The sequence below is a fragment of the Magnolia sinica genome, chromosome 5 (assembly GCF_029962835.1).
Source record: "Magnolia sinica isolate HGM2019 chromosome 5, MsV1, whole genome shotgun sequence".
Taxonomy (NCBI): Eukaryota; Viridiplantae; Streptophyta; class Magnoliopsida; order Magnoliales; family Magnoliaceae; genus Magnolia; species Magnolia sinica.
This window is the reverse complement of record NC_080577.1, coordinates 13,120,331-13,143,770: the sequence shown is the minus strand read 5'-3', so window position 1 is coordinate 13,143,770 and position 23,440 is coordinate 13,120,331. Positions and strand designations below refer to the sequence as shown.

General features: G+C 39.3%; 1 protein-coding gene across 1 annotated transcript in view; it reads right to left on the bottom strand.

The window, feature by feature from the left end:
• Nucleotides 1–7,208: 7,208 nt before the first annotated feature.
• LOC131246947 (uncharacterized) overlaps nt 7,209–23,440 on the bottom strand; it is a 168,106-nt gene continuing 151,874 nt past the window's right edge. The window contains exons 50-55 of the mRNA XM_058247407.1: nt 20,234–20,377; nt 11,474–11,592; nt 11,115–11,325; nt 10,710–10,947; nt 8,148–8,298; nt 7,209–7,836 (exon numbers count right to left, since the gene is read on the bottom strand). Of these exons, the coding sequence (XP_058103390.1) occupies nt 7,438–7,836; nt 8,148–8,298; nt 10,710–10,947; nt 11,115–11,325; nt 11,474–11,592; nt 20,234–20,377 (1,262 nt within the window). The 3' untranslated portion in view covers nt 7,209–7,437. The remainder of the gene's footprint in view (nt 7,837–8,147; nt 8,299–10,709; nt 10,948–11,114; nt 11,326–11,473; nt 11,593–20,233; nt 20,378–23,440) is intronic.

The following is a 23,440-nucleotide window of genomic DNA, read 5'->3' as shown; positions in this document are numbered from 1 at the left end:
TTCTTCTGGGTCGGGAATTACGACGACGGGAGGGGCAGAAGAACTCGCTGGTTCTTTCTCCTTCCGCACCGCCCTTTGCCTCTTAGGCGGCCAAGGCTCCGACAGAAGAGCTGACCGCGGAGGAGCCTTCAACTTCGTGACTGCCCTAAGGGGAAGACGAGCTCCAGTCATTTCTGAGGGAGCCGGCTCGGGAACAATCCTGAGGTTAGGACGGGCTTCGGGCAGATCTAAAAAAAAAAAAAAAGAAAAAAAAAAAAAAAAAAAAGAAAAAAAAAAAAAGAAGTAAGTCGGGGGAAATTCGGAAAATTCAGAAGATACATTTTCAGTTACCTGTGACTTCCGAATCTAGACCTGCAAGATGAAGGCGCTCCGGCTGTAAAAGCTCCTTCCAAGATCTAGCTGCCGGATCCAACGTCCTCAACTCTTTGATCCGAGCCGAGGCACTGGAGCCGAGCTTCGGCCGCTTCTTCGGGATATCTGCCAGACACAAGTCCTTCAGACTCAGAATATTACAAAAAATGAAAAGGGGAGAGAGAGAAAACCCAAGTCACCTGCCCTCTGGAATGTCCGAGGAACACGAGCCTCGCAGGGCCCGGACTCATCCATCTCCCAGCGACCACATGCCCAAAACCAACGCTCTCTCCAATGTTTGTTGGAAGTGGGAGGGTCAGTGATCAGGGAACCGCCTCCGCCTCGCCAAGCAGCGAAGACGTAGAAGCCAGGGTAGTTCGGATTCACCCGCACTTGATACAGGTGGAGAAATTCGTCGACTGTAAGCGGTGGCTGTTCCATCTCGGCCCACAACACCGCACACCCGAATAAGTTCCTCCACCCATTCGGGACTATCTGCCCCGGGGCAATCCGAATGCGAGACAGTACTCCCCGGACGATGGCCTGAAGGGGCAGACGCAAGCCGCATTGCATTGACACTTGGTAAATGGCGACCGCCCCAGCAGGAGGGTGATCCGGCAAGTCATTTGGACGGGGGAGATAGGTGATGACCGACTCGGGGATGTGATACCCGATTCGGATTCTGTCTAAGTCCGCCTCAGTTAAAACTGAGGGAACTGGACCGCTTAAATCTTCCCCTATCCTTCTCCTTCAGACTCGGCATGCGCCGGTTCATCGACAGGAACTGGATCGGAGGTTCCCTCGGCAGTCAACATTTCATCTTCTTCCTCCTCATCTTCCTCCATGCCCCTTGGGAAGTTAGGCCTTTCCGGGCGGGTTAATAAAGACGACCCACCACGAGAAGGAACAACAGAAGCAGGGCGCTCCGCCGGAACTTCAGTGACTCTCTCAGATAGAAAAGCAGCGTTGGCATCCACTGCTATCTCCGTCAGTAAGGAAGGCGATTCCGCAACATTCCAAAAACGTTGCGCTTCGCCTTCGTCTCCGGAAGCTCCCCCCTGGGGACTTCGAGAACCCCTATCCGCCATTATTATCTAATAAAGAGGAAGGAGAAACTCACCGGAGGGAGAAAGGAAAACGGAAATGGCGGAAGGAAGCGCTGACGGTTAAGAGAGAGGAAAGGAAGAAGATGAAAGACTGAGAAGGCTCCAAAGGGAATGAAAAGTAGGAATGACAATAGAAGTTCAAAATGCGGGACCCCCACCAATTTATAAGATTGCCATACGGCGGGAGTAATTAATGAGGAAATGATTCGACGCCTGCATCGATTCCCCCACTCGACACGTGGCGCTCGTCGACTGATGATAATAATGCCCTTGCTACGTGTCCAACCCTCATTGGCGGGATGAGCGATTTGACGGCTGACGGCGCATGCGATGTCAGGAACCGAACCGCCTCCCGTCAAAGGCGACATGGAACGCATTAAATGACCACCTACTGTCTCGGACTGGGTTGTGAACCGACTCGAAACTTACTACTCCTAAGTGTCATATAAAACACACGGAGTAAGGGGGGCTTACTGTTGGGGATAAAAAATACAAGTCCGCACACTCGGACTTAATGCCTCGGGTCACAAAAGGATGTGTCAAATCCGAGGCATGATTCGCTAAACCGAGACAAAGGTTGAGTCGGTTCGGACGACTCATCAGCGTTCCGGGCATGCGTCGGGCGGACCACCTTGCCAGACCGACCATCGCTAGGTCGGGCCTCATCCCGGATATCTTGGGATAAGATCTCCGACCCCGAAGCTCACGGGATCGGATGAAGGCTCAAGATGGACGGAATCCTATTTCCGTGATACTAGGAGAAGATCTCGCGCTCAATATCGGGAAGAGAATCCTTGTGCGACAAATGTCCCAACAGCTATAAAAGAAGGACCCCTGTCACCTTGAGAGGTACGAAACAAATTCTCTCTAAAAAGCTCCTCAATACTCTTAGACCCAGAATCCAGGCCTGACTTTGGCATCGGAGGGTCCCCTGCTCAAGCCAGGGTCTCCTTTGTCCCCTTTTTGTGCAGGTACACGAAGGTCCAAGAGGAGGAACCGGACATTTGCATCAACAGTAATATTGCAATTTCAACTACTTACGCCTGTAATTACTCATCCAAACAGGCCTTTTTTTTCTTTATATATATATATATATATATATTTAAAGACACCACATTGATAGTATATTGACTGATCGGACCAGATCATGATAGTAACTTCCCACGACAACTCCAAACCATCCACCCAATTCAAGCCGTCCAACTCAATAAAATTCAGTTCATGTCGATAAGACCTTGTCCAAGTCAATCGGATTTGATCCAAACCCACCCAAGACCTAATCCAAGCAAACCAAAACTAAATTTTAGGCTACTTACCAAAAATAACAACAGCAGAAATCTAATTTCCGCTTTCAGTCGTTAACATTGAAACCTCGACGTGTCCCCCTGTAATCAACGGCCGACTTCCAGAGTGTCGACAATGAGTTAAAAGTCAGAAGAAGAGACACGAAACCTTATGATATCAGTTTTTTTATTTTTTATTTTTCTAATTTATCCGATCTTTACCTTCTTATCATACACCTTTTTGTTGGGGTTATGCTGAAGTATAGCTTTTCAATTCTTAGGCATTTTAGAGATTGGATATACTGGCTAAGTGCCGAGGGAGAAATGTAGTCTAGTGAATCTTAATGCAATGCCTAAGCTATGGCCATAAAAGTATCAAGACTTACCTTTGTTCTAGACCATGACCATCTTACGTGAGAGGACTGACTTGGTGTCATGATGAACAATCTTTACCATTGGGCCCGACATTGTGTTGGTATGCCTTTGCCCTTCCCTACACGTGTGTGTAAGAGAAAGAGAGCCATGGATAATCCACTTAGTTGGATCTTTGGTCACCCAAATTAGCAAGATTATGATTGCAAGTTTCTAAACTGGGAGATCTATAATGTCCAAGATAGAATGATACTTCGTGTTTACATTAGCTCTATTCATATCCTTATACCTCAGGATATATGGGCTGAGATGGCTTGATAGTAGGTGCTTGGATTCACTTTATGAGGTCATTGCATGATTATTAAAAGTGGGTGATACTTGCTATCTTCATCAAGTCCATTAAGGACAGCTTGATCCAACATAAAATCTACTTGGTTTACCCATAAACTTATATTAGTGAGCGGATCTTAAGGTTTGAACCATACATATGTTTTAAAGGCTGACCAATGATCTGTATTTTCTGATTGTTTAATTAAGGTTTTTCAATTGTTAAAATTTGAGTTTTAATTGTTGATATGTTTTAAATTAAACCAGATAGACACTCAATGTCTAAAATTTAATGGTTTACACCTTCAAGTGGCATGGGATTCGCCTAAGGATGGACACCACACATGATGGAAGGAAATAGAAGGCACTTGGTGCATGTGCATGAACAGTCATATCCATAAACCTTCAAAATTTGCAGATGCATTCACATACCATATCCATGATTTGCATAATGAGATTAAAAATGGATTAATGTGAGTAATAAAAAGTACAAGATATTTGTTAACTCTCAACATAAGTTTAAAGAATTTCAGGTAGGTGATTATGCAATGGTTTGTATAAGGTCAGAATGATTTTCGCAAGGGTCCATTAGGAAATTACAAGCCCGCAGTGCCGGTCCTCATAAGATATTGAGAAAATTGGGCTTTAATGCATACGTTATAGAACTTCTACTTAATATGAGTATTACCTCTACATTCAATGCAGAAGATCTTGTATCCTTTAAGAGCCTAATAATTTCACCCTTTAGCCCTTATTTTGACTCTCACATTTTTTTTAACACACGCTCACACCCCACACACTCACACCTTAGTGGGATTTCACCACCTATGGATACTCGAACCCTTGACCGGGTGTTGAAACTCCTGAGAGTCTACCACCGGAGCAAGATTAAGGATAGCTTGTTCTGACTCTCACATTGACCCAGATAGCTTTCTTCACATGTCCCATGAACCATGACTTTTACCAGAGCCTTCTTCCCAGCCTTTGACTTCTCTACCATCCATACGAACAAAAGAGAAAGGATTGAAGATATTTTGGATGAACAAGTGATTTTCACAAGACATAAAGGTTTCTTTATATCTCGTTAAAACATGCCAGAGTTAGATTGTACGTGGATCACAAAGGCAGAACTTCAGAAGTTAGACCTAGATCTCTTCAAGTATCATCATAGCTTTATTTTGCTATAGGTGAACTCTTCTTAGCCCATGGGAGTTAATGAGGATACTAGAGCACTGGTCACATTATACCAGAGGATGAGGATAGCTTTTGTTTCTTTATGGCTAGGTTATGCATACATGTGGCTTTGTGGGGCCCAATTCAATTGTTATCTAGTTGAAGACCTCACATGCATGATTATGTATCTTTGAAAGCCTTACACTGGGAAGATGTATGTGAGCTACTTAGACCATTCTGATTGTTAGATCATCGTCATTGGACATTTTGATCATGGGTCATGAAATAGTTTAGTTTATTTAGTTGTTTATATGTGTGTGTGTGTGTGTGTGTGTGTGTGTGTGTGTGTGTGTGTGTGTTATTTTTTGTTTATCTTATATTTTTGTTGAGTTTAGGGAGTTATGAACAAATTTTATTTTATTGACTGTCTTTATTTGAAACTTTTTATCTAAGAGTGTCATTTTGTAAAAAGTCTTTTCTGAGAGTTATAAAGGCTTGGACATCCACACCCTAACCCATCAATGAATATATGAAAAAAGTTCTTCTTTCTATTTACTTTGAGATGAAGCAAATCTCCTATGATTGGAGTGAATTGGTGTGATGCCAAGGAGTGAATCCAAGTTATCATTCTTTCTCATTCTGTTAAAATAAAAATGTATTTCTCTCTCTCTCTCTCTCTCTCTCTCTCTCTTTCTAGATCTCTTTACTTCTTTCTCTAACAACAAACTATCTCCATCTCTATCATTATTCTTCCTTCTTCCAATCCATAGACATGTAACCTAACTTGTCCCAAACTTCCATCCAACCACCCATAACTGTACACTTGTACGACCATACCTAGTTGTACCCACCTATTCGTACAACCGTAGAGACAGACATGTACAGTTGACTGTATGATCAAGCTCTCTCTCCCTTTCATCCTTTGTTTTCCCCAATTCAAACCTTAATTCCCAAAATTCCCAAATCATAATCCTTGTTTCCTAAAACCCTAACCCTAAAAGCCTAAGTCTTAAACCCTAATTTTCAAAATCCTAATTCTCACAAACCTAATTTTCCAAAACCCCAACTCTCAAAACCCTAATTCCCCATAATCCTACCTCCAAACCCTAATTTCCAAAATTTGATTCCCAAACCCTAAAGTCCTAACCCTAACCTGTCCAAACCCTCACAAACCAAGTGAACCCCTTTGAATTGAGAACAACCCCCATGTTTAGATGGAAGTCTCACCTTCCATAGATCCTGATTATTTGGTAGTTTACTAAATTTACATTGCAGGACTGTCGTATGGCTTGAATTCGAAAATGTTACATTGCTGACTATTTAAATAAATAAATAAATAAAACTTGCGTTGGGTTAAATTTATTTCGTGCTTTAAATTATTCTAATTAATTTGTTGATGATCTCATTGCATCATTCTAGACAAAGCCATCTGTCCTGCATCAAGATTTAATAATGTCCTCGTCTTGAGAAGAGTGTCAAAGTTTTTTTTTTTTTTTAATAACATCTTTATTCCCACAAGCCCACGGTTTGATTATTGCCTTTTCGTTTATATTACTTTGCTGCATTTTACATTTCCTCTCATATGCCTACCTGCTTGTATTCTTATCCTACTTTTTGTTTATTTTAAACAATAATCTAGAGCTAAAGCCCCTTGTGGTTCCAAATCTTGTAAAGTGGAGACCTTACATTTGTATGAGCAAGGAAAGGCGTTTGACACATTTTTCATCGTAACTGAACCCCTTACTAGGAATTTGCGGGCACAAGTCATGTGGAATTCATTCAATTTAAATCAGTGATCATGACCTCGGATTACCATGGTTCTATAACATCTAGCCTGCTGTAGATTTCAAATTTTTTTACTGATAACTCCAGTTTTTATTTTTATTTTTCTTTCTACTGCATAATGTCAGCTGGTCTGTCATTGTTCCAGAATGTCTTTACATGAGATGATGTAACAATGTATAGAGTGAAAGTCACATTGTTATCATGTTAGGCCCCATGGAGGATTTGTTGCATGATCTCCCTAATGAGATGCTTCGTGAGGTTTAGATGCGGATAAGAGAAAATGTGTACAGTCTGTATGCATTAGGGGAAGTGGATAAAAACAGCTACATTTTTTAATGACATTTATCCTCTCTTGACCATTGTTGCAATGATTGATTAACTGCAATGGTTAAAATGTTTAAAGCGGATGGCACTATGATAGAGATACCTATACCATATAAAGTGTGAGTAGCGTTTGGACAATTTTACCCTTGCAATTAGTTTTAGGGCTTGGATATTAAAAAGACATGAGAAGTCCTGTTAATTAAAGTTAATTGTACTTTAGGAGCTTAAAAATGTGGTTCCAGTATGAAAGATGGGTCGGATTTCATCTGTACAAGCCAACCAATGTCTTATACTTTACCCATAACAAACCTCTAGGGCTGACTTTTTCTCTCCAAAAACTTTAGTTGCTGATTTTCTCCGTAATTTCTCTCTTTCTTTCTCCATTAATCATGAGGATCAAACTGACATTGTCACCCTACAATTAGTTTTTAGGATAGTAGATATTCAATTTAAATCACTGATCATGAAATTCTGTTCAGGCAACATCTAAAAGACATCCATGCAGAAATTTCTTAAAGAATAGTAGTCAAAATCATCTATGGAGCATATCAGCACACCTGAGTTTTTTTTTTTCAAAAAAATGGCTTCATTTGATGCATACAAGCTGAACTGAATTCAAACAACTTGCCAACGTTCTAGAACTACATCCGTTGGCATGTAATTGCTAGTCTAATTCATAACAAAGAAAAATGAATTGGGACTCGAGATAATTTCCTCTACTCTCTTTCATCCCAATATTGGGAATCTACATTTGTTTGATAGAGATCATGGGCAGATGCAAATGAGCCTGTCCCTGCTTGATCCATTGGTGTAATTAACGTCTGGCTCGGGCTTGAACTTGAGCTCTGGTTTGGGCTCTGATGATAACGTTTACTAATGGTTATGAACTTCGAATCATCAACGGATGAACTTGGATTCTGGGTTGGAACTTGAATGGCAGTGCGACCTTCGAGCATGCTTATTACAGCAGACATGGTGGGCCTAAGTGTAGGAGATGCATTAGTGCACAAGAGTGCAACATTTAACATCGAAATCACCTCTTTCTCATTAAATTCCGAACCCAAGCTAGGATCTACAAGCTCCAATAGACTTCCTCTCTCTTGCAGAATGTATACCTGCAACACCAACATAACACGATATTCAAGGTTGATCATTCACATGTCTGAGATCTTCCTTGATCCCTCTAAATTGTAAAAATGTAAACAACAATAACCATGAGAACAGAAGTTGCCAATGGGTATCCTGCCAAATCACGCCTGGCAAGACTTCCTAGTCAACAATGTGCAATTTGCATTTTGGTCTGCACAAAAAAGTGGAATCCATATCGGGCAGGCCTCCACTTTCCTGATTTTCGAGCTTAGACTATAATCCCAGACTTGGGAAATGGGAACTTCCAAATGTGCTTGTAGGTGGAGATCTAAATTACCCAATCCACCAGATGAATGCAACCCCCCTCTGGCATGAAACTTGTGATTCGCTTCCCACGGACTATTTCCAAAGCAACAATGCCGAAGCTGTAAACATCTGCTTTGTCTGTCAGGTAACCATGTACTGCGTACTCAGGCGCCATGTATCCGCTGCAAAATCAAGATTATTGCAAATAAAAACGCACACGAGATTGCATTGAGGCAACAGTAATCTGATGATAAACATACTCTTGCTAAACATGAGTGTTACTCAACTTATTTTCAGATGGACACTTCCACACTGTTGTTAAGATGCTCATGTTCATTCTGTTCAGGAATCAATTCTATTACATGATGATCTAGGAACCCTATTTTCATGCAGTTGATCGGGATGCTAAAGAATAAATTTTGTAATTCCACAAAAAAACCCAACAGTACAAAGCATGATGAATTCTCAGAGAATAAATGGAACATTATCGAGCTGTAAATGGAATGGTTGACCAAGTATTTTGGATTTGAGAATGCAACAGTGCTCCTAGTTGTATTGGATTAATTGATCCAATCCATTGATCTAGACTGTCCATTAGGTCCAATGCATATTTCATGGGTCACCATTAAAACATCACACTGATCTAACAAATATTAACCATTTGATGAATGGCCTTAAAAATGAAGGTCAATATCATTTACACAAAAATACATCCAATCAACAATTTGATTCATTCATTTGTTAGGGACCATAATGGATTGCTTATGATTCTAAAGAGTCACCTCTATTAGGCAATCATAACCATCCTATCCATGTCTTGGGAAAAAGGATGGCTACAGAAAATAAAGCCAAATTAAGGATCGATTAGATCATCCGATCAGTGTGATTTTAGCATGGTAGCTCATGACATGTGTTCTGAACTTAATGAAGAGTTCAGATCAATCTATTGGACTGCCTAAGAGAACCAATGCAATTAGGAGCATTACAACTCAGTGCTCCAAGTGCACCGGAGCATGTAGATATAAAAATATTCCGACCCTTCAATGAGCTCCCAAAGCTTTCATTGAACTCACAAAAGAGAAGCAAGATCATTCATCTTACTATCTGAACATAGCAAATGCCCAATCTTGTTTCAAATGCCATGCATTTTCCTACGAGTTGAGTGGAATCAACCACCAAGAATTATTAACAAAATGGCATGCTTGCAGGCCATCAACTGATAGTTTGCATGGAATCCAGTCACAAAATGGCTTGCTTGCATCCCATAGAGACACACACACACACAAAGAAAGAAAGAAAAAAGAGGAATATTCCAAAGGAAAGATGCACTACCTGTGTCTACCATGCAAGCTTCAAAAGCTTTACTTAACTAAGACTAGTGCTATCTTGAATATTCTAGGACTATCAGTACGTGGATTAAAATATTCCATCTTGCGGAGATTTCTCTTCCTTTAGTCTCCTTTGAGTGTTCCTATGATGGGAAGATTTAGAAGTTAAGATGAAAAGTCTGAACTACCTTATATCAGTTGTGAGAATATTTTAAACTAGTAAAACTTGCCATACCACAAAGTCAATGACCTCGACTTAACTGAGCTGGGTTTCTGCAAAAGGTTAAAACAGCATGACTTTGCAAGTTCCTTCTTACTTGGGAGAGTCATTGAGTCATGTAAAAGCTCAACAAAACTCACTTTAAGTCCTTTTTATTTTTTCCTTTTGGATTAATGCAAGTCGTCTGGCTTTTGTACATAAAGAGTTGCCAAATCTCCTTGTTTGTGTTGATGTATTCATGTTGGTACGGTTAGAGTACAAGTTATGGATTCCAAAATGTAGTCTCTTGTGGTTTAACGAGTACCAACATTTCGGCTGTTGGAGAAGGCTAAAATGTGATAAGTCGGACACAAAATAATTGAATTTTTTATGTCAGTCCCTAAGCCAGTTCAACTTGACATTTATCTCCAATTGATACTTGTAATACTCTGGTCGCATGTTTGACTATGTTGTCATCACAGACATCTAGGTATATTCAGCTTGGTACCAGCATGGGCCCAATTTGGTGTTGGAGATGGCTAAAATGTCAAGAGTAAAAAAGAAACCAGACACTTAATTTCCCTCGATCTGTTAACTAAACATTTATGTACTGTCAAACTTTATGGATCTCACTCAATTCGCCAGTTCAGATTGGATCTCATTGATTGTAGTAAAACTATGTAATAGACTATTAAATAGCAGTTGATTGTAATTAACCTATGTAATAGTCTATTACATGGCGCATGTGGGAGTTTTGTGCTCTCATTACTGGTCCCAAGCCCAGATAAAGGAGGGTTATATCAGGTTGGTGGCCAGTATCAAACTCATGCCATCCATAACTTTCATCAAGAATCCCAGCGGAACAGAAGTCATATAGTTTGGGAAAGGCTTAGATCATGATGATGATGATGCATGAGCTACTAGGTTTCGCCAACGTCACATGATTGGAAAGATAAAAAAATAAGAAATCTACCAAATTTGCCTGTTTGAATTGGAGGATGAGTTGTATTACTGATAGTATGAAAATATGGTGAAAATGGGAGGAAAGTAAAGCATGGCAACTCACATAGTTCCAGCTATTCGAGTGCTAATATGGCTTTTCTCTCCTTCATCAAGCTTTGCCAAACCAAAGTCAGATATCTTAGGGTTCATATCCTTATCAAGCAGCACATTAGTGGCTTTGACATCTCTGTGAACAACTTTCAGTCTTGATTCTTCATGGAGAAAAGCAAGACCTCTTGCTATCCCAACACAAATCTTGTACCTTGTAGGCCAATCAAGCTGCAATTGACATTCTTCTAGACCTATAAATCATCCAATTACCAAAATGGAATCAGAATAATTATCCTCTTTTCTTATCTTTTTATTTTATTTATTTTATTTATTTTTTATTTTTTAATGTATCCTATACAATACACGTGCTTTGAAAGGAAAAAAAATATTCCAAGAAAGAAAACAATAATGAACTTACGAAAGAGAGCACGGGCAAGGCTATTATTTTCCATGTACTCATATACCAGCAATAATTGATCTCCTTCAATACAACAACCATAAAGCTTCACAAGATTCGGATGATGCAAAGCAGAAATCATGCCTATCTCATTCAGAAATTCACGGTTTCCTTGACTTGATTTGGATGAAAGTTGCTTCACTGCAATTATGGTACCATCTGGTAATAGACCCTGCATTGGATTAATAATTAGATGCTTTTTTTTTCCCTAAAGAGTTAATAATTAGATGTTTTATGTATAACCATGTATGAAATGAAATAGAATACATTCAGTTCAAAAGCAATGGTAGATCAAGACACCCGGTGCTTGTGTATTTTACCTTGTAAACGGAACCGAATCCACCTTCTCCAATCTTGTTGGAAATGTCAAAGTTGTCAGTGGCAGCTTTAATTTGTCTTAAGGTGAAGGAACCAGTTTGCAGATCTAAACCTGTAAGATCTGTACACCAAAAAGAGAAGAGTATAAGACAACACCATGGAAAGTTTATTAACTTGACATCCTTTTACTGTAAACATGAATACCATATTTGATTAATCACGTAATTAACCACAAGCGACTTGTCCAAGACATGGGACCAGAAGCATAATTGAAACCTATGGTCTGGTTGTGGTGGGTCCCATTGTGGAATGGCCTAATCTTTGGGCCAGGGCATGCCCATGTGGCTCGCAGCTGTGGATGTCCTGGATCTTGTATACGTGCCATAAAGCCCTCCATCCATTATGGACAAACAAGTGTACTAGGAATTACTCCAAATATCATTCTTATTATTATTATATAGGGTATCTGTTGAGAACAATGTTTTAAATATCGCTATGCATAATGTATCGCACCCTTGGGATACGGATACATATCGGTTATCGCATGGGATATATCAGTTGTATCGCTTAATGTATCGCTGTTGTTAGGAAACATTGGAATATTGGGAAATTGGACAAATTTTTCAATGAAACTTCAAGGATTGTTGAAAAAGACATTAATACACACAAATCAAAACATTACAAAAAAAAAGTGCACATAATAGGGGTTTCCTTTATATGGGATCCTAATATGTGTTGTCCAACTAAACTTATGCAAGTATATTCAAAGTCTATTCATATAACTTATAAAGTAAGGAGACATGTATGGAAACACAAGCAATACATTCAAAAGCAAAAGAAGAATCACTAGATTAAGTTACATACATGTTTGATTTTGTGTTTGAATACAAAGATTGTAACTGATTTGCGAGAAATTGAGAAATTTCGATTTTTCCCAATTTTCTGCAACTTAGCCCATCTCCCTAAATCTCAAAATCGAAGCTCCAAATCCATGATTTTTCATAGAAAACATGAATAATCATAGATTTATAACCATTTGATATTGATTTAACGAGATTTACAACAAAAAAATGGATCGAAAATCGAAAATGTTCACTAGATCGAATAGGTGGGATATATCAGCACTACCTACGCATTTCATATTGCATAGGTGGGATACAAGATATATCGTGGGATATATCGGCCAATATCGTCGATATTTAAAACACTGGTTGAGAATAGATACTCAAACATTTCATTATCTTGTGTTTTATGTTTATTATCTTGTGAGTTTATTTCCACATCGGATACTTGTGGAAAATGGGTTGTGACTCTTATCTATGTAAAGGGGCTAAGTCACCTAGTCTAGAGTGGAAAGTCTACAATGATGTAGCACCTTGTGCATCTAGGAGATGGTAAAAGATTGTGTTAGATCCCGTTGGTTTTGTCTACTCAGTCCAAGGTAGTTGTAATGGCCACTGCATTACCGCTACAGCTTTATTTTTCTTTTTTCCAAAAAAAAAAAACCCTATATCAACTGTTACGGTTCCGTAATGCATAACGATGCCCACTGTTATCATTATGTAACATCCGTTACGAAATTGTTTTTTCATACTTTTACTCAGTCTGTTCTTTTTCTTCAACGGTTACAATCCAGCTGACCGAGCGGGCTTCATGTTGATTTAGAGGAACAACAACGGATCCAGTTACGTTATTTGCAACACCAGGACTGGAGACCCCGGTAAATGGCTCCTGATGTTTGATTGAAGAAGGGCCACAACAACTCATGATCCTGACACCTGATGCTGATCTATAGCAATCAATGCATTATCTTCATGGCGCAACAGCAGTGCTGGGCCAACATGGAAAGAAAACACCCCACAGTGTTTGATGATGCAAACTATCACACTGTTGCTGCATGAAATATGATGAGACGATGAAGATACAGATGTTGCTCACTAATCAAGTGATCAGGCAATGAAGATGTGGATTCCGACACTGATTTAGACTTGGTTCAACCAAATCGAAAAGAAGAGAAAACAATAGTAATGGATCTAGGCCAAAACGCCTCTAGATCAACAGAAAATAACAGTAGCAACAGTTTTGCAGCGAATCACGATCAACAACGATTTGAAACTTAGAAACAACATAAAGATAGGAAGCAATAACAGCATGGGGAGATCATGATCAATGGATCCAACTGATCCAAATGACCCAACTGATTGTCACACTGAAGATTTTGGTGAGAGGATAACATGGTCCTCATGGGCTAACCAGGGAGAACCCAACTCGTTCTCTCCTTCGAACAAACAAGAAAACGGATCGGGAAAGAGATTACCCAATCAAAACCTTGGAGAGAGGATCTTCTTTTTCAGTAACTGCCAACTGATAGTGGAGGTCAGTTTTCAATAAAGAAAACCACCGCCAAAATTCTTCAGTGTGGTTTCTATTGGCCAACCACATTTAAGGACACCTAGGAGTTTTGTCGAGCATGTGAGTGATGTCAAAAGTTAGGAGAAATCTCCTATCAAAATATGATGCCTCTGAACCCAATTCTAATTGTTGAAATTTTTTGTTGTTGGGGCATCGATTTCATGGGACATTTCCCCTCCTCTTTTGGATATCTTTATATTCTCCTAGCTGTTGACTACGTTTCAAAGTGGGTGGAGGCAATTCCGTGTAAAACTAATGATCATAAAACGTTTCTACGGTTCTTAAAAGAAAATATTTTGTCAAGATTTAGAATGCCTAGAGCCATCATCAATGATGGAGACTCTCACTTTTGTAATAGGTCATTCAAGAACTTGATGAAAAAATATGGCATTACACATAAAGTGAGTACCCCTTATCACCCACAAATAAGTGGGCAAGCAGAAATTTATAATAGGGAAATCAAGCAAATATTGAAAAAGACAGTGAACCCGGGGCGCAAAGATTGGCCTCTTAGATTGACTGATGCGTTGTGGGTTTACTGTACTACATTCAAGACCCCTATTAGAATGTCTCCCTATAAACTTGTTTATGAGAAAACTTGTCACTTGCCCGTGGAATTGGAACATAGAGCATAGTGGGCCATAAAAAAATTCAATTTTAACATTGATAAAGCAAGCACACTACGCCAAACTCTAGCTTGTTGAGTTAGAAGAAATCCGGAATGAAGCATATGACAATGTGAGAATATACAAAGAATGGATGAAAGTGTTCCATGATAAGAACATTTTCAGGAAATCTTTTGACCCAAAACAGAAAGTTCTCTTGTACAACTCTCGCCTTCATTTTTTTCTCCGTAAGCTGAGATCTAGATGGACCTATCCCTTTGCTGTGAAAACTGTTTATCCATATGGGGATGTGGAAATTGAGAATTCAAAGAATGGCAATGCATTCAAAGTGAATGGATAGAGATTGAAGCCTTTTGTAAAAAGAATTGCTCTAGAGGATGTGTCCATACCTCTAAAAGATCATGTGTATCAGCACTAATCTCCTAGTTTGATGGAGATCATTTCCCTTTTTCATAGGTTAGTTTCTTTAGTTGGACAGGTTATTTTATTTTTTTTAGTTTTAGTTTGTTTCCCCGTTGACTTGGAGAAATTCAAGTGCTTTCATGTGTTCCTCATCTCAGGTACTCTCTACCCTCTACTTGATTACATTTCTATTGCTCTCATGTTGATTTCATTACATGATATTTTTACATTGAAAACAATGTATCATTTAGGTTGGGGGTTGGGTTTTCCTTGGAAAATTCTTCAATTTGTTGGATCTTTGATGTTTTTGGGCTAAAAAAACATATTAAAAGATTGATTTCTGTTTATTTATGTTGAATTGAAAGTAATCTGAATGATAGGAATGATAAAGCACTTAGTTTTGTGAACTTGAAGTCTAGAAACTGGTATATTTGTAGAAATCCAATTGAGTTCTTTTTAGTAAATTTCTGATGGAAACTGTAAACATTGTTAAATCATGAATTTCATAATTCACATCTGATTTACATTGATAAGGAATGAATTTTGATATTGGAAGTGATAACATGATGATTGCTTAAGAGTGTAAAGGAACCAAGCCTGATGAACCTTGACTGTGTTGAAAAAAGGAAAAAGAAAAGAAGAATACATCGAAAAGGGCTACCTATTAAAGGAACAGAAACAGAGAGAATGAAAAGAAATTTGTCCTTCAAAAGAAGACAAAAAAAATGAAATATGGGCAATTAAAAAAAGTATTTTTAAAGAAGAAAAAAAAGAAAGAAATAGAGTGAAAGCTGTCGATGTGAATTTTTTTGGAAAGGATAGTAGTGAAGGTTGATTATGTGCTTTGATTGATCTGCTCACTTTAGGTAGTTGTTGATGTTATCATGATAGTAAAGAGTTGATTTCCTTATTGATGTAAAGCAAGGTTTTACTGAGCACCATGGTTTTTTATGTTTGGAATTCTCCATTAGGCAATTAGTGTTCTGAACTCATGACAAATTGTTTCTAATAATGCTAGGATCTAGACTGACATTTTCTTTGGAAGCTTTGTGCCTTAGAATTTAGTTGTTTGGGTTGGTTTAAGGATACATGAGTATATGAGATTTGATCTTTTGAAAAGGATTTTTTTTTTCTTGGATTTTGAAAAATCTTTCGCATGTTTTGCTTGGGATTAGCAAAATGCTAGTTGGGGGTGTGATAAGTCCTAAATATTGCATATTTATCCACTATTTCACTGTGCTTTCCAAAGCAAATTCGTGTTAAAGTGACTTAATTGGATATGTTTTTGATGTGTAGGTAGATTTCAAAGTCTAAGTCAAATATGTGCATAAAACGATGATTTAAAGCCCAAGGGAGTTGAAGTTGAATATTTAAGGTATCAATGAATCAAGGAGATCAAGTACCAAACAGAAGAAAAAGGCCAAAGATCAAGTAATTGAAAGAAAACATCACATTTTGATCACTCGAGCAGAGGGTTCGATCGATTGACCAACCTTCGATTGATGTCGATCGATCGACAGAAGTATCGAGAAAATTCAGATTTCTGGCTAAACTCTGGACTATTTTTGCCACTTTTGGTCGATTGAAAGTGCAAGGTTCAATCGATTGATTATGAAACAAAATTTTGAATTTGCTTGTTGGATGTTTTTTAACATGTTCGATTGATCGAGAATTGATCTTCGATTGATCGAAGATCCCTTTGATCATTGTCGATCGATTGACAACATCGATCAACGGTGACAGTTGCTGTGAAAGTTCGCGATTTTCCCAAGTCGGTGCGAAACTTTGGAGCTCCTATCTATATAAGGAGTTGTTTTAGATGTTCTTAGAAATATTCTTAGGTTTAGAGAGAGAGAGCAAAAGCTAGGGTGAAGTTCTTCGGAGTCGTTCTTCTTCCTCGAATCCTTCGGTTCTAGTTTTATTTTTTATTTTCTTTTGTTTATGTTTTAAGATGTTAGCCATGCTAGGCTAATCTCTTAGCTAGGGATGAACCTCTTGATGAATTCTTATAGTTAATTCGTTTTTAATTCAAGTTTAACAGTTTTTAACGTTGAATATTAGTGACTATGTTGATTGAATTCTTAGCTTGGAGAAAGAATTGATCTATTGTTAACTTTGGGTACAATAGATGTTTTTGATTCCCTCTAATCAATTGTCAAGATTTTTATAAGAAATTGAACTATCTCGATTCATCTATCTTTTTTGGGAATTGTGTATGGAATTAATTGATTTATTTTCCGATTAGAACGAATCTTCATTTGATTCTAGTGGAGTTATCAAGTTGAATTAGACGAATTACTGCGAGAATTTGTTAATTGGGGATTCTTGGAACCTTAGTTACTTTTAATCACTGTTTTAAATCCTTTTTATTTGTTGGATTAAAAACCCAAACCTCTTGTTAGAACTAGAAGTGTTTGAACGAATTTCAGTCCCTCTGGAACGATCTCGATCTCACTGAGTTATTACTACATTGCGACCCTACACTTGGGGTCGTACAACAAGATCCAACATACCGAGGGGGATAACGCCCTAATTATTTTATCTTCCTTCCCCACTCTATAGAAGTATTCTAACCAACCCTTCAGGTCTGAGATATGGCATCCTCGTTAAGGCAAGCAATCGGTCCATTGCATACTTTGTCGAGTTGCTTCTATTGTTTAAGGGTGGACCATTAAGGTTGGCCCTTGCGAGGATTCCTCCTTCCACAACCAATGAATATGAGATTGTGGTGGAGTTGTCCCAATGCCTTTTGCTCCAGTGATAGAGGTCTTCTGTCGGCTACTAGGGTCTCCGAAAAGAATAGCCTGCTTGAAGGATTTGGGGCCTCCTACCTCATGAGACACCTGAGAGATATGGATATCCATCCACTCCTTTGGAAAGTAATTGATGAACAAGGTAGGAAAAGCACGAAGGTCTCGAAATTTCTAACTTTAGCTAGGATTGATTCCCTTCTTGTTCTTTCTAGCTACCCTAACCCACTCTTCTGGTTTCCCCACTCCGTCCAATGCAAGAGGTTGGGAGCTACGAGATTCATCAATTTTACTTTTAACTTTTGCCAAGATTCTCTTACAAGAAGATGATGAGCTTCAATGGTTCGATCTTCCAAAAGGAACTTCATCTCCGGTTCCGTCATCTAGATGGTGGAGACTCTACTAACATGTTGGAGAGAGGTACCTCTGATTAAACGACTCCCTTTGAGATTTGATGATTAATCCTATGAGCACCTCTGCTTGTAGACCTGGGCCAATAAGAGACTAGAGAAGAGGAAAGCCCTCGCCCTCGCACTCACTCTGCGAGGTTTTCGCCCTCGAGATGAGAGAAAAGAGTTTCTCTGGCCCAATTTGGATCTACAACTTGCATGAACTTTTGCCTTAGAGCGGTCGTGGGAATCTCGTGAAATGCTACCTCGGGATCAATAGTGATCTACTACCTTAGAGTGCCAGCAAGAATCTCGAGTGATCCTACCTCGAGATCAATGGCAGGAGTCTCGAGATCGATGACCATTCTTCTTTCACTCCTCAATTGTCTTAGAGCACCCGTAAGAATTGAAACCCTTAAAGGATCCCTTTCAACGCCCAATGCCCATTCGTCATTATTCCTATTCCTGCAACAAGGAGGAACTCACAACACTTTATCACCTAGTAAGGCAAAGCCTTGGGAGATTGGAGCCTCCCTATCAATTGCAATCCGAGCCAAAGAAGGAAACACTTATCGAGAGGTCTGTCAAAGCACCATATATCCTCTTGAAATTGGATGCAAGAGTTGTTTCCCACTAAGAAAACAACTTTTTTCTTAAACAAATCAACAATTCTGAAAATTGCTTTCCACTTGCCTGGAACTATATAGGGAAGAGGACTTGGCATACCAACCGCCCTAGCTACTTCATGTTTACAAGACATCACCTACTTCTGAAGGCCATCAACCTCCACACCGAATCTCCATAGCCACTTTCCCAAGAGGGCTATGTTCATTGTTTTTAGATCCCTGATACCTGCTCCACCTTTGCTCATAGGTTAGCACCTTGCACCAGCCCATTAGGTGAAACTTATCTTCAGATCCCCTCCAAAGGAATTCCTTGAGAATCCTTTCCAACATACAAAGAACACTGGCCAAGAGTTGAAACAAAGACGAAGTATAATGGCATGTTGGACCTGGCCACTTTAATGAGAATCAGTTTTAGTTTTGTTAACATTATCATACATAAAATAGCCAGCCCTTTTGCTCTCTGGATAAGCACAAGAAAGGAAGACCCAAAAGGGTGCGGATAATAATGAACATAAAAAAAATTGAAAATGACAAAATTCCTGCCATATTTTATTATTTAAGACAATATGTTTATACATACTAAGTTTTCCCATTTTTTAAAAAGAAAATCATGGTCTTTTATAGTTGCATATAACATGAACTATAAATTTTGAAATCATTTTTTATCCCTATATTTCAGTATAAAAACAAAACCAGAATACAAAGGACTGCATGAGATATTTGTTTCTGAATATCCAGTGTTAAATGTTGCATACCAATCAAATATACAATTATGTAAATGGCAGATAATCATATCTTCGGTCTTTTGTTAGGGAAGTTTCCTTATGGTTTTTGTAACCTTCACTGCTTTGGTGAAGGGTGTTAACCTCCACCAAACTTCATCAATGAACATGCTCACTGATCTGAGCCATCCATTAGAATGGCCAACTCTTGTAAAGGCTATTGCCCGAAACCCCATGCTTGAACAATGTAAAAATTAGCCTATAAAGTGAACCAAGTGTACAATTAATTCTATATTTTTTCAACCTTTTAGGCTAAAATGGTATTTACTGTCCAATTAGTGGACATCGGGGGTTACTTTTTGCATGGTTCAGGTCATCCAATCAATCTGAATTTTGGGCAGGGTCAACTGAAGAGGTGGTCTCTAATGGGACAACCCAGATCAATGAGCATGTTCACCCAATATTAGTCAGACGCATATTGGTAGTTTAACCACATGTGGTAATGTTCTTCATCAAGCATTGGAGTTTATTACATGTGCATGCATATCCCACCCTCTTGACAGAGCTGTCAACCGGAAGTGGCAGTTCAACCTGACAAAGAGATTGAACATATCATTTCCCATGTTGAAGGGATGAAACACCAGATTTGACTAATACAGCCAGGCATCAACTTCAAAACTAGGTACTCAAGAGCTTGCTAATAAAACGGCATACTTCCAGTGGCAGATTAACTAATTATTAGAAAAGCATAAACAAGCAGCATAAGCGCGAGTCATATGACATTATTGACCTTTCCACTTTAGATTAAGATCTAATATGGTCAATTTCTTTCTACCTTGGTCAGTTGAGGTTTTGCCACCCAGGCAGCCTTTCTTCCAGAGGATGCCCAAAACCAAGAAAATAAAGGATAATGCTGCCACTACAATCCCAATGACAGCACCAATAGATATTGCCTTGCCATCTTTCGGTGGTGGAAAGTCTGCGCAAAGAATAAGATCATACAAACCAAGTTTTCAGATTGATGGCATTAAGGTGATTGAGAAAATCTGACTCCACTTGACCGCATAGTTGAATATCAAAACTTGTAGAATTAGAAGCTGATTAAATTTATGCGACTTTAAGAAAGAGACTTTAAAATCTATCCAAACTCAGCTGGAACCAAGATTCACTCAAAAGCATAGTGGAATACCAGAACTTCTAGAATTGGATCCTTTGCTTATTAAAATTATGCAAATCTGAGTGACAAAAAACAAAGGGAAAAAAAACAACCAGCTGGGTCCAAATCAGAAAAGTTGAACATATGCAACTTAAAAATTATGCAAATTGAACTCTGTCCTATAAAATTCCATTAGAACCATTTCAGAATCTTTCATCATGATCATCTAAGCCTTATCTCAATTAATTGGGTTTGACTACATGAACCTCTAGAGAGATTTTTTTAGTTATATTGTAAGGGGGGTATTTAAGTCTCTTTACCCCCAGTGGCACTATTGTAATTTCTTCTTATCAATGTAAATAGATTAATCTATCACAATGATAGACTAATCCAATCTCCCTACTTTTCCGCTCCTCTCCTCTCATTTCTCCTTTTTTTCTTCTTAATCATTTCCTTATTTTCTCCTGTTTTGTGGTTCTAGAATATCAACTTGGATTAGAGTGAAATTCTACAGATTTCTAAGTTGATAACTGCTACAGGGCCTTGCTGATGTCCACATCCATATGGCTGACCTCTGCAATTGTACTGTCAATACGGACATAGTAGAGCAAGAAGGGCATGATCTGAACAATCTAGATTTTAGATGAATCATGGTGATTTTTTGTAGAATTTTGCAGGCTGATTTAAGATAAGTTTTGTGCGGATCTTTGCATTCGCAGAAAACGGCCCCAAATAATGATTTTTCAAGATTTCTTCCAAATCAATTAATGATTCATGGTAAATCCAACACGGGGGATCATTTTTTCCCGAACAGTCATTCATAGCCTTTTGTTGTATCAATTTTGAGGATTTATAGAGTTTTCACTACCAGTTGTAGACTTGGCTGCCATTTTATGGGTTTTCCCAAACCATGCCCTACACCAGTTGTTTGGTTTATCTTTGGCTAATTTCTGAGAGAATATTTTCAGCCCCCCTTTTCAGTGATTTGAAGGAGTATTTGAGTTTTAATGGAGATCGGTCCTTGTTTTTGCTAGATCAACTGATTTTTTTGGGGTTTTCTTCTATTTTCGAGATATACACATGCGATCTGTGCATTTCCATGTGTTTAGAGCTATTTGATATCCTTTTGCCTAATTGATGCACTGCTGAGTATGATTGCCTCCTTTTTTTGCTGTGTGGACTGTTTGTTGGGTTAGGTTAACACACTTGGTTTTGTGGGGCTGTTTTGAACTGGAAGGACATATACTGTAACGGTGGTGTATGTGCAGATCTTGTGTAGTCTGCTTCAGGCTTAGGGGTGTATATCGAGTCAAACCGAGTCGAGCTGGCCTCAGCTCGACTCGGCTCGGCCACTAGCTGACCTCAGTTCGAACTCCGCTCGGCTCGGTCCTTGAGCCTGACTGGCCAGCTCGGATCGGTTCGGTCAGCAGCTTGGGCCGAGTTAGAGCCAAGATCGAGCCGAGTTCACCATTGCAGAATTTTCACAAACACTTGGACTGCACCTTCAAAATCTCACTGTATTTGAGACAGCAGCAATGGTTTTACAGGTATTTTATCAAACACCTTCTAAGCAACATAAAAATCAAGAAAAATGCCACCAGCCACACTTCTTTGAGTCATTTCATCAAACACTTGGTGAGCAACATCAATATCAAAGTAACCGAGTCACCGAACCGGTTCGATCCGAGTTCGATTTGAGCTGGGTTTGATTCGAGTCAAGTCAAGCTGGGGCCATGATGCAGGACAATTAACCACTTGTTCTAAAAGCTCGAACTGTTAGAGCATGGCGAATTAATCCTTTCATCTCATAGCCCAGGCCTCACATCTCATGGGTTAGGACCTCGGCCGAACCCCTCTTGTGGGCCTCAAATCACATGGGTACCGCCACACACGAGCCGCCCACCCCGAATGTGTCCACGCATCCCACAGGCTACCCCACTCGAGCCCGGTGTGAAATGCGCATTAATCGCCCCCGGTGAGAAGTCTCGAACACGAGACCTCCCCTGTGGGCCCTGCCCAACCCGAGTGTGCCCCTGCATCCCACAGGGGACCCCACTCACGCCCGATGTGAAAATGCCCCTGCATTAGGCCAACTCGAACTTAGCTCGAACTCATTTTCGAGCTAAAAAAATCAGCTCGACTCGGCCCGAACTCAGCTTCGAATGGAGTCGAATCAAGCTTTTTCGAGTCGAGTCGAGTCGAGCGAGCTAACCGAGCTAGCTCGGTTCGTGTACACCTCTATTCAGGCTCCTCAAGTGTTCCCGTGGATTGATTTTTTTTTTTTTCCTTCCAAGCTTCCAACGGGGTGTTGTGCATGATTGGCCTCGAGTCTAAGTGTTAATATGGAAGACAAATTCTCTTAAGGAGTGATTATGAGGTTTTCTAATTCACATACATTGTTGATCATAATTGTAAGGTTGAATGACAACAATTACTTGCAATGGGCTCAATTGGTAAAGTTATTTTCAGAGGTCAGGAAAGGCTCACCTATCTTTTGGATGAAGCTCCTGGTCCAGAGGATGAGAAATTCAAGACCTGAACTAAGGAGAATTATGAGTTATAGCTTGGTTGCTCAACAGTATGAGCCTTCTATGAACAACTCAATTATGTTTCTGACATCAGCCAAGAAGATATGAGATACAATTTGTGACATGTATCCAGAGCTCATAACATATCCTGAGTGTATGAGTTAATTTCATATATTTGTAGATTCCAATAGGATTCCAGAAGTCTGAAGGAATATTTCATTGCACTACGAGGTATGTGAGATGAGTCAGACCTTTATCACCCTCTTCTTTCTCATTTCACTCAAGATAATGATCTCATCTGATTAGTAGGGCATTCATGATCATTTTGTTACGGAGCCCTTCCCATCTCTTGTTGTTG